We start from the raw sequence: 12,194 nt of genomic DNA on the forward strand, positions 1-12,194 counted from the left end.
GGTACAAAGCCATGAATTTTGAATAAAATGAAACTCTTGCTTTATGCAGCTCATTGCTTAAACCTGCCTTAAATGCTACAGTGCCAGAAGAATGGGAAGGTGGAAAATGTGACAGTTGAAAGGACTTCCGGGCTCACCCAAATCAGTGTTTGATGTCTGTGCCAGGCAACTTACTGGAAACTATAATAAAGAACAGAATTAGTAGACAGAATGACATGTTGGAGAAGAATCAGCATTGTATATCAAGTAGGATGTAATGTTTTGCAAACCCCTTAGATGTTCAAGGAGCGAGTTTTATGTAGATAAGTATGGTTCTGATAATATTACATACCTGAATTTTCAAAAAGCTTTTGACCTGGTCTTTCACCATAGGCTCTCAAAGCGTACTTGTATGGAATAAAAGGAAAAGGACAAAAAGTTGTCTAAACCAGCCCAAAACTCATCATTAGATCACACAATATAAAACAGTTTCCAGAACCCACAACAACCTCTGCTGTTCAACATCCTTAGAAATTTTTTGAAGAAGTTTAATGACATGAGAACAGGTTGCGGGTAATACAAAAATTTGTCTGAACAGTCAAATCTTAAACTGGCAATTGAGAATTTCAGAAGATGTTTAGAAAAAAGAAAAACTTTTTTGTTGGCCTAGTAAGCTGAATTATCTTGCTGAGAGGTCATATCAGTGTCAAAACCATACAAAAATTGAGGAGGGAGAATTGTGCATCCAGGGATGGGGTAAAAGCATAGAGGGAGGGAAGAGTGGGACCACCTCTTTTGGTAGCAAGAAGCTGTTAGATAAGCTCAGTTGTATTGCTTGATAGCACTTTTAGTGTGACAGGGTGATAAACGACAAGTGAAATTTAACATACGGACATGCAAAGAGATGCACCCATGGAAGGCAACCCTCACCATATGTATCCACTGGTAAAATAGCAACTCCACTCAGGAAACAGGTCTCAGACCTTTTGTTCCAAGCTTTTTGAAAATAACAGGCCAGGAAGTCAAAAGGAACCCATTCAATGTTTGGAAATAGTAAGAAAAAGATAAAAGAAAAAAGCAGGACAGTGCCACTGCAAACCCACACCTTGAATACTGCATGTAGTTTTGTCCACTTCATCTGAAAAGAAGTATAAACAGAAAAGATACAGAGAAGGATGAAAACAAAGATGGGGAACAGCTTCTACATGAGGGGCACAGGCTGCAGTCCCACAGCAGCCTACGGACTTGCTGCTGCAGTCCCACTCCTCATCTTACGCTTCTTCGCCCCGTCACTGAGCTGGGTCAGCACAGTAATCTGGTAGAAAACATACATGCACTGAAAAAAGCGAAGAGTTTCCTGCCAGGTGAGTGTTCAGCACAGCCACACCTCCACACACCGGCAGGGGGACACATGATGGAGGGAGGAATGTGGCAGCTGATCCTAGGAAACCTCTGCCTGCAGCTGTAGCTTCACAAGCGATTTTGGCCGGCTCTGCTGCTGAAATTAGCAGGCCCATGCTCCCTTCGCTTGTGGCTACTCACTGCCACCTCTGAAAGCCTCTCCCTTTTGGTGTTTGTGCAGCTGTGCAGCAAGCCAGTGGGGGAACTGATCTGAATTAAAATTAATCATTTTTGTTGGGTTACTCTGATCAGGTTTGTTGCATGCCAGCACAAGATGCAGACGTGACCAAGGGACAGGAACAAGCAACGGGGACTGGTGGGACTGCTTCTTCGAGCAATACTGGCTTAAAGGGTTTTGGAAACAAGTAAGAGACCAAAGCTCCACAGCTTAGGAAAAGGGATGGTTCTGAAAGTATGTGAGAGAGGTCTATAAAATGACATGGTGAAAACTGTTTCTTGGAAGACAGAAATTCAAGGTACCCTATAAAATTATTAAGCACTGGATTTAAAACTGGTCGGAAAAAGTTCTTTTCTAGCCTTTGTGCACTTCTGGGACCTTGCCGCCTCTGCTGGAGGCCAAAAGTACCAATGGGTCAAAAAAGTATTAGACAAATTCATGGAGAAGAGGTACATTTGTGGCTGTTAGTGTGATAGTGGACACAGTTCTGACATTAGAGAGCTCTTCCTCCGCACTTCAGAAGCTGAAAACAGAAAGAAAAGACCATGCCATGGTGGTTTATATATTTTTATAACTTTTAACCTTATGTTGACTACTGGCTATTATCAGGCAGAAGATACCTGCCTGGGAATGCTTGCTTTGAAGGAGTAAGCTGGCTTTTATGTTTTCCTGTACTTCACTTCAGCTATATGTAATGTAAACCCATAGTTTACATGAATTACATTGTATTTGCAGTAATTCACTGTGGAGACACCTAAATACTAAGATTACATTAGACAAGTTATTGTTTCCACACAAGTTATACCATTAGGGGTATCTTGAAGAATGTATAGGTTTGGTGTTATCTGTCCCATTTACCCATCTGCAGGGCGGTGAGATAACAGGGGTGGTTTTAAAGCAGTGGCAATAGGCAGTCCAAAGTGCAGCTCTGCGCTCTGGCCCTACAGCTCTGGGTTGCAGCTAACAGCGTTTCCTACATCAGACGTGCCCTGTGTAACTACGGACGGCGAGGGACAGTAAGGGACAGCACGCAACGTATCGCTACAAACCCCATTCATCTCTTTCCCGAGGAGTTTATCCTAAAATACTGCTATCGACTGCAAGTTTGGTTGCTAAGAAAATGTGAAAAGAACGGGGTTTTTTTTTGTGAAAAACGTCTTGGGGTGTGGGGAGAACCCAGGTTTCTAATTCAAGGCAGGGCTGGGCTGGGTTTCGTGCCAGCTTCTCCCTCACGATGAGCCCCGGAGCTGTTACAGAGATGCGCCCGCGGTGGGGGGCGGCCGGCCGGGGGAGGGGGGGGGGAGCAGCCTTCCCACCAGCTCCCCGGGCCCCGCTGTCCGCCCACCGGCCCGACCCCCCAGCCCACCCCCCAACACCCCCCTCTCCGCAGCTCGGCACGGCCTTTCCCGCAGGTGCCCCGCCGCGATGTGCGTCCCCCGGCCGCGGCCCGGCGCTGTGACTTGGCGAGCCTTTGGGTAGGGCTGGCGAGCGGCTCCGCGGCTCCCCCGCTGGGCTCCCCGGCGCCGCGCTCCCGCAGTAGCAGCGCCGCTCCCCGCCCGCCCGCCCCGCTCCGCTCCGCCAGCGCCCGGCCCCCCGGCCCCCCCACCCCCCGGCCCGGCCCGGCACGGCACGGCACGGCCCCAGCCGCCGCCGCCGCCGCCGCCGCATCATGCCGCATCCCGCGGCTCCCCTCGGGGCCGCCCTGCTGCTCGTCCTGCTGGCGGCGGACACCTCGCAGAGTGAGTACCGCGGGGGTGGCGGGGGTCCGTTCCGCCCGCACACGCCGCCGAGCATCCCCCACCGCCCCGTGTGTGTCTGAGGGGGGCCGGAGGTGGGGGGGGGGGGGGCGGTGCGGAGCTGCTGGGTTGGAACGGGGTGCGGGATGCGCAGCTTCACGGCCGGGCTGCGGTGGGGAAAGGCGGCGGCGGCGGCGGTAGCAGCGGGGGATGCCGGTGCGGCGGTGGCGGCGGCGGGGTCGCCGCTGCGGAGGGGCCGCGCCGAGGCCGCCCGGACCCACGGGCGGGGCGCCGGGCAGGGAGGGCGCTTGGTGCCCCCCGGCGGGGCGGTTTGGTGTGCGGGGGGTGTTTGTGTGTTTGGGGGGGGGGGTCGGTACATAGCGGCCAGGCGGGCTCAGCTGTTCACCGCTGCCTCCCCTTCCTCCTGCTCCTCTCCTCCTCCTCCTCCTCGCCCACCCCCGCCGGCGACCGGCGGCCCAGCCGTGCTGCTGCGCGCCCCGGAGGCTGCCCAGTTCCTGCGGCAGAGGCATCGGCGAGCCTACCAGATCTTCGAGGAGACCAAGCAAGGGCACCTGGAGAGGGAGTGCGTGGAGGAGCACTGCAGCAAGGAAGAGGCCCGGGAGGTGTTTGAGAACGACCCCGAGACGGTAAGGGGGCAAAGCCGCCGCAGAGAGATTTCGGTGGGTTGTGCGGCTCTCCCCTCCTGGTCGCCCTCCATCCATCTGCAGCTGGATGCCAGCTGCCTGCACAGCTGGGGAAGCCCTTGGGAGGAGGAGGAGGAGGAGGTACCAGAACCATTAGGTGAAAGACCCGAAGCCACATGGCATAACTAGCGCTCAGCCTGCACAAGGGCCGCATCCAGTTAGAAATGCCTCAGTGGGGATGGTCTGGGTGAGCGCCCAGCCTGGTGCCTGCCGGCACGGCTGCTGTCACCGAAGAGTGGAAGGGCCCTATTCACCTGTGGTGTAAATCCTTGAAGCAAGACCAGTGCGCCATAATGCTGTGGCTTCTCCGTCTGGACACCCCATTGTCCCTCTTTCCTTCACCCTCCCATCCCAGCTGTATTTATAATTCCCTTGATGTTGTGGCATGTGTCAGAATAGAGGCTTCTCAGAAATAGTATGTCATAAACACACTTTATCCTTTTTGGGCCATATTCAGCTTGGTTAGTGTTTTGGAATCAGTAGGTTCAGGACCTGTCACTACATGCAGACAGCAGGAGAGCACGTGTGTGGGTACATGGTACTGCTGTGCTTCCAACACGAAGCGTGGATTCACAGGGTTGCAGCCTGCGCACCGCACACAGAGCTGACTTTTCTTGAGAGTCTTCTCAAGGCTGACTTTCACTTCAGTCCTCTTCTCACTTTGGACAGTATGTGGATCAGTTGCGTTGCTTTACTAAGCTTGGCTTTCTCTTTCAATTACTTTACACCTCCTCTCTACACTGTTTTGGATAGGCTGTTCTCGTTGCAGAGATTTTCTGGCATTGATTTAGCACTGGGAAGTGGATTTTCTCAGTGTTCAGACTGAAGGTTGATATTGCACAGTGTGTTCCTGTTAATTGTATGATGCTCTAGGGAGAAGATAGGACAGAGAGAGAGAGGGAGAAAGAGACAGTGTGTACACACAGAGACACACACACCACAGGCAAGGGAGGGACTCATCTGAGGAGATGTTTTATGTTTCAGTCAGACAAGTCTTGACATGTGTGCTTCATTAGCACTGGATATACAGCGCGGTAGCTTGTTGTCACAAGGCAGCAGTAAGTATGGCAAAGCCATTGTGATGCTGGCTTTTCTTTTTGACACCCTTTAATTTAGAGCTTAATGTGGAGCGCTTGCCCAGGCAGCGTTTAACGGTACACCTCTTATGCGTGCATGTAGTCACATCTGCTTGCAGCAGCCTTTGCTTCTGTTCTGTAGAACTGAGCTAATACAGCATATGAATAACTGTAAAGTGGTGGGAGTGGCTGGCACAACTATTTCCATATTCACGTTGAATAACATAACTTCAAGCACATTATGAAAATTCACTATATAGCAGCATATGCAGGAAAAATATCCCAAATGGAATTGGTGACCTGAGGCCACCCGTTTGGCTATCTGGCTTCTGGCCAAGAAAGCAGTCAACGGTGATGCATTAATAGATCAGTTTAGAGTGTGGTAGACTGTGTAAATGTGTCAGGAGTTTTTAACAATATTCGGTACTTATTTCGTATATTGAAAAAAAAATACAGTTCTACTGTAATGAAAATAGTGAAATAATTTTATTTTAAAATCTTTTCATTTGTAATAGAAATTCTATAAGATCCAGTCATGCCATTTAAGCGTGTTTTGCAGGACAATGTAAACTTTCTGTCATTGCAAATGATTTTGATATTTTTGCTGCATTCCCTTCCTTACTGCTGCTAGGTCTCTGTCTAGTTCTGAAAACGCCTGAAGAAATATCCCTAAGGCTAGACAAGCTTCTCGTGTCTGTGCCCCCTTGCTTATTTTACATGTGCTTCTACACCAAAGTACTATATTTTATACCTTTAGGTCTGCAGTGACATAAGATCGGACCTTTTCTGAGGCACAAAACTCCCAAGAGTTGTGAACTTGCTTGTTACATGCAGTATGTCCTGCTCCTTGCTGTTACTTTGCTTCAATTTGACTGGGAAGCAAGTGTGCCACCGCCTGTCAGGGAGCTTTATGGCCCTTCCTATCCATTTTGCAGTCAGTGGGTGACAGGAAAGCAGCAGCTGCTGTTCAGTAGCAGTTTTCTAATGCATGGTGACAGAGGTCATGTATGTGGGCTGTTATTACTCGACACATTGGAAGCCTTCAGTGCTTTGTAAGGCGTAAGAGACTACTCCTCTGGCAGTATCTGCAGATTTGATGGGCAGAGTATTTTCCTCATCTGCATTTCCATCTGACTTGATCTTTTCATTTCTCTCTAATACGCACCTGAGGTTATGGACGTGTTTCTTAAACACCAGGGAGTTATCATGCTGTCATTTCACTGATGCTGCCTAGTATGTCCTGTCTTGGTGACTGACAGAAGAAGGAAGCTCGCTGAGACAGGAAAGATGAAAACTGTTGATAAAGAACACCTAGCAGTTTGAAGAATTACAGTAACTGCAGTCACGCTTCAGCGTATTGTCAGGCTGCAGCTGGTCCATGCTAGTAAAGTGAGGACTTCTTATTGACTTGGGAAACGTACGTATTATTGTTGACAGCTGATGTTTCCTTGCAGTTGAGGAAGGCTGGCATTTTTGTCTCTGCCTGCTGAACCTGGTACTACTTAGGTCATAGCAGAAAGAATAGCTACGGCACTTTTTGCCCTGCGTTGAGCCCCATGGCTAACCTTGTCGTAGGCAAGCGTGCTGCTGATCTGGCCTTTCAGGTCTGTCCACATCTCCTGGGTTTCATGCTTTAAAGCACCGGATGAGCACGAATGTAGGCATTTGGCTGTTTACTGTCCCATGGGAGCAATGGTCTTGCGGCCTTGACAACTGAAAGTTAATATGAGCTTAGTTAATAGCTTGCTGCTTCTCTGTTCGACCTCAAGAAAGGCTTGCTATGGGAGCACAAAAGCGTTGTCTCTCTTCCCTGTCCCCCATCAGATGATCTAATGAAATGTATGAGTCTTCCTTACAAACCTTGCCATTCTTAATTCTTTTGCAGTTGTGTGAAGAGTTTCACGGCCTAATTTCAAAACCTATGACTTAAAGCTGTCATATGAAATCACATTAACTTGTTCAATCAGGCAGCCTCAGAAGTTCAGGTAGAATGAAGCAAGGCTGCAGTGTAGGTTACATGATGCTTCCCAGGTTAAAACATAGCTTGATCCGGCCAATTACAACAGCTAGCCAAGAATAACATTTCACGGAAAGATACCTACTGCAGCAATGGAAGGCACGGAAAAAGAGCGCTCTGGTATAGGTAAGTGACTTTTCATTCCTATTGACTGGTCTATACCCTTTTTCTGTGCCTTCCCTTGCTTCGGTGATCAGCTTTCCAAAGCAACACCTGCAAGCCATCAGCAGAAGATACACATTCTCTGAAACCTGAATGCGGGTGTTGCCACATGTGTGATTACTTACATCAACTGCTAAGAATAGTGTATTAGGCAGGGCTAAATAGCCATTCATTTGCAGGCCACTGCAGCTTTTGTCTTTTATGTTACGGAAAATATAAATATCAGCTCGCCCAGACTGGAGGAAGGAAGATCAATTGAAACATTTTTAGATTGTTTCTTTTTTTTTTAGGAGGCGGACCAAAACTCAGTTTGTGCTATTTGTATGACTATACATGGTAAAAACAAGTGTGAGCCGCGGCCTATCTTTTTTTATGAAGCTGATTATAACATCATTAGATATTACTGCAGAGTTCTGGGGTGGTTCCTGTTTTATAATTACATTTATGTGAGAGGTACCAAACAGAAAAATGAAAAGATAATATGGTGGGAAAAAAATAAGGATGGAAAACATGTTCATGGGAGGTATAAGGACTGTTTCTAAATATGATCTATTAAAAAGATATGGTAGGTGTGATAGAAGGGATGAAGTTGCAAAATACCTTGGATATAAAGATAAGAACATTATCTTATTTAAAATGTTGATGAGGCCTTATAAAAAGCAGCACTGCAGAAATATTTGACCTTGGTATGCCGTCAAGGTATTACAGCTTGTTAACTGACTGATAAACTGCTCTGGAATTTGGTTGACCTGTTCTAAAATGTGGTCATTCAAGCATGTAAATTAGAGGGCAGAAAGGACCGTGGTTTCTGGTGCTCTTGGAAACATTGGATTTCACTAAAGAATAAATACAGCAAAAATGTGTCCTTGTGCAAGGAGCTTCTCTATTTTGAAAGGCTCAGCATAGGGAAGGTGTTTGGATGCAACCTCATCATTTGGCACCATAGTTTATCAGTGCAGCATCTGGCACTGCACATCTTGCTTGCTGTTGTTGTGGTTGAAGAATTACTGGTCTTCCTGCAGGTCACCGTTGAAATTGCCATGCTGAATACTTTGAAAGGTGTTAGGCCCACCAAAAACGCTGACGTCGGTCAGCCTGGCCACCTGTGTTTACTGTTTATGGATTCATCCCTCAATAGAGAACCATGGAAAGCCAGCTTTTTTTCAGACATGTGCAGAAGGAACATCTGATTCACAGGATGCACACGAAGGGTTCTCTTGCTTTTTGAGCACCTTGGATCCAAACTCCTGTTAAAATCTATGGCTTCTCAGATACACAAACACTGGCAGAGAATCACAGGGTAACTCAGGCTGAGAGGGACTCAGGAGGTCTCTAGTCAACTCATAGCAAGGGCAGCAGGGAGACCTGACCAGGCTTTTCGGGGCTTTTTGCAGTCATGTCTTGAAAATTACTGATCCTAACAAAACATCCAGCAACGTCAGCATTCTTTTTGCTAGGCTGGGCTTATCGAGAAGCTGAAATGCAGATGAAGTAATAAATAGGGTGTGACAATGGTCAGTTTGGTTGTGTTTCACAGTGTTACTGGCTCATTGGTTTAATTTCTTTATTTCTTCCATTACATGAGATTGTTGTGATAACAAAGATGAGGTGAATGCCTGGACTAGAGTCATCCAAACTTTACTCTGAGATTTTAGGAGGGGTCCTTGGCAGACAATATTTAGGTCTTATTTCTAAGAATAGCAAGGTAGATACGTATTTGTAAATACTAATCAGAAAAGTACGAAGGCATGTAGGGGGATAAGAGGAGTTGCTGGGAGAGTTAAGCGGTATAAAATTTCTTTGAGTAATTTAGTGCATGTTATGTAGTCTAGACATTAAAAATACTGATATACTCTTTAAACACAGATGTCATCAACCCTGTATAGAATATTCCTTTCTAGATCCAGGCAAAAATATAGATTTACTTGCTATGAAAATTCTTAATATACCCATTTGTTATGTCATTTTGGCAGCGTTGAACAAGGGCTAGATCTATAGCTGGCATAAATTTCTGTATCTCTTCTTGGTGCAGAATTCATCTGAGAGAGGAAAGAGTTACTGGAGAGCTCTGTGCTGATGATTTAACCTGCTTGGACTGAGTATATGGAAGAATTGGATTCCCAGGCACAGTGGTACCTGCTCAATAGATTTCATGAAAGAGAATACAGGGAGATTTAGACTTTTGTCCAGGAATGGCTTGAAGGAGAGAAGAAGGAAGTAGAAAATTTTGAGTGCCACCTTACTGCTCTCTGCAACTACCTGAAAGGAGGTTGTAGTGAGGTGGGTGTCAGTCTCTTCTCCCAAGTAACAAGCAACAGGATGAGAGGAAATGGCCTCAAGTTTCGTCAGGGGAGGTTTCATTGGAAATTAGGAAAAATGCCTTCACAGAAAGGGTTGTCAAGCAGTGGACCAGGCTGCCTAAGGAAGTGGCTGAGTCACCATCCCTGGAGGTATTTAAAAGACATTTGGATGTGGTGCTTAGGGGCATGGTTTAGTGGTGGCCTTGGCAGTGCTGGGTTAACAGTTGGGCTTCATGATCTTAAAGGTCTTTTCCAACCTAAATGATTCTATGATTCTCTGATTCTATGATATATGCCACGGTAGTATCCCCACTCTCTGTTGGAATGAGATCTGGGTAAGCACCAGCTTTCTCCCTTCCTTTTCTTCCTTCTCCCTCTAGTTTCTTATAAAGGAAACACAGGATGAGAGGCCGTTGGACCAAAATCCAGTGAGTCTAACTGATCTGGGAGGTAAACAGATTGGGACTGGGGAGGAGGATGCATCTATCTACTTGGCGGTACAGACAGGGAATTTGTTTCTGGTGGTGGAGTTCAGTAGCAGGAGGGTGACAAAAATACTCCCGCCTGCCTTAGAAGGCAAGTCATACATTTATTAGCTAAATGCTGCTTTATCAAAAGTTATTGAGAAGGGTGGGCAAAGTTTGCTGTTGGTGGAAACAGACACAGCTCCATCAACTCTGCTGGACTCAGGCACACTTGATCTTTATCTGTTTCTCCTCGTGTGGGTTTAGCCCAGAAGTTTAGAATAGACCTGGAAATATTGAAACAGCACATCATGAAAATACTACTTGTTAAATCTCCGGTGCAGCAGGAGGGGAGGAACAAGAGAAAACAAAAGTGGTGAATATTATACTGAGGGGCTGTTTGAAGATAGGATGGAAAAAGATGTTGAGAATGGTAAATTGAAACAGGGGGATTATACTGTTTGCGTCAGGATGGAAGATAATGGAAAAAGCAGATAAAGGTAGGTTAAGTCAGTTTTTTAGAGGAACGCAATAGGTTTTAACAAATAGATGAGAGGGGAAAAAGCCAATTAAACATAAGAAAACAGTTTTGTGGCTATGGGCTCATTCATGTTCTTTTTAAATTAAAAAAAAAAAAGAGGAGCAGCCTACTGGGAATTAATACAGTTTGTTAGTACAGCTGCATGAGAATCGGGTAAGAGAAGCATTGAATCTGTAAAAATTGCAATTGTGGTTCATGTGTGCTCCAAACTCTAAGTGAACTTAATGAATTACAAGCAATTACTTTCCAATAAGTATGAAGATCAAGGAAACAGCATCAGAGATTTAGAAGAAACTGACAAGAAATATAGTAGGGAGGTTTACTTCGCCTCCACTTACAATATTTTTAGGCTAGACTTTGGTTTCACATTTGGGAGCTCAGCTGATCTAGTTGGTGTAAGCAAACCCTTTGCTTATTCTGTTTACACTGCCTGCACAGCAATTTGTGCAACTGCATGGACCGATTTAGGGAACTGATCTAAAGAAAAGCAGCCTGCAGAGAAAAATGATCATTTTGCAGCTGGATCAGTTCTCTGCTCCAGTTCACCGTGCAGCTTCACAAAGGGTTGCACCAACACATTGCAAATGACAGTGTAGGTTTAGGATGGGAAGGCCAGGTGCAAGAGGAGAAGCAGAAAGGGTGATCACAGCTCATGCTGTCAAAGAAGGGGATGAATAACCAGGTCTTGGAGAATCTGATGTAAGCTTTTCAGCAGGTCTCCTTTCCATATCTGTACCTTCATCACAGTTTTGTTATGACCTGCTGTTCTAGAGGCTCTCCACACATGCACGTGTCTGTGGGGGAGTTTCCTTATTTATTGATTTGGGTTTTCTTCCTGATTCTTTGAGCATCAGCAGTGGGACCCAGAGGAAGAGCAGAGCAAGGGTGGAAAGCAAGGAGGATACCCAGGAAGGGAGTGAAGTGCTGGTGTTGTCGTCACTCTGCACACCAGAAGGGTGCATAAATGAAGAGATAAAAGGAGAATGGGTTGTGCTTGCACTGTACAAAATCATGTGCATCTGGAGAGCTACCGCATTTGACCGACTTCTGGAACAGGGAGTTCTAGTTCAATTCCAGAAAACAATTAGGACAGGAACAAAAAAGCAGAAGTTACTTAGTTATTAAAATAATAAATGTATAAGGGAATAAATGTTCAGTAAAATGAACAGGGAAGTATGAGATCAGATTCTGTCACAAGGCCCTAGTGTTGTCTCAGATGTCACTTCCCTATTCCTCACTTGCCTGTCCCCTCTGAGGCTAAATCCAGTGATGCCTTAAAGTGGCTGTAACTGTGAGTTGCAACCTCTGCAGGTAGGCAAAATCCTAAGAAACAATATAATTAGATTACAGGAGGGGGAAAAATACAGTATTTTTTCACTTCAGTGGTTAAAATGTTACAGAGCCTATAAAAGAAATCGCAAACTTTTGTATCGTGTTGGGTGCGATATATAATGTGTTCTATTTTAAGTAGGCTTAAATAATTGCGGAGAGGTGGCACAATATAGGATGTTGAAAGTAGGCAGCCTTTTACATATGCTAGGTGTTTTGTCAGATCCTTGTTTGCTTAATTTGTCTTACGTTTCTTAGTGTTAGTTTAACCACACGTACAGATACTGCAGCTATTGCAACAAGTAAG

The 12,194-nt window shown here is 46.0% G+C and overlaps 1 protein-coding gene across 1 annotated transcript in view; it reads left to right on the plus strand.

The window, feature by feature from the left end:
• The first annotated feature begins 3,179 nt into the window (after positions 1-3,179).
• Positions 3,180-12,194, plus strand: part of GAS6 (growth arrest specific 6) — a 43,307-nt gene continuing 34,292 nt past the window's right edge. The window contains exons 1-2 of the mRNA XM_064439926.1: positions 3,180-3,297; positions 3,775-3,941. Of these exons, the coding sequence (XP_064295996.1) occupies positions 3,228-3,297; positions 3,775-3,941 (237 nt within the window). The 5' untranslated portion in view covers positions 3,180-3,227. The remainder of the gene's footprint in view (positions 3,298-3,774; positions 3,942-12,194) is intronic.

Source organism: Phalacrocorax carbo, chromosome 1, assembly GCF_963921805.1.
Source record: "Phalacrocorax carbo chromosome 1, bPhaCar2.1, whole genome shotgun sequence".
Lineage (NCBI taxonomy): Eukaryota > Metazoa > Chordata > Aves > Suliformes > Phalacrocoracidae > Phalacrocorax > Phalacrocorax carbo.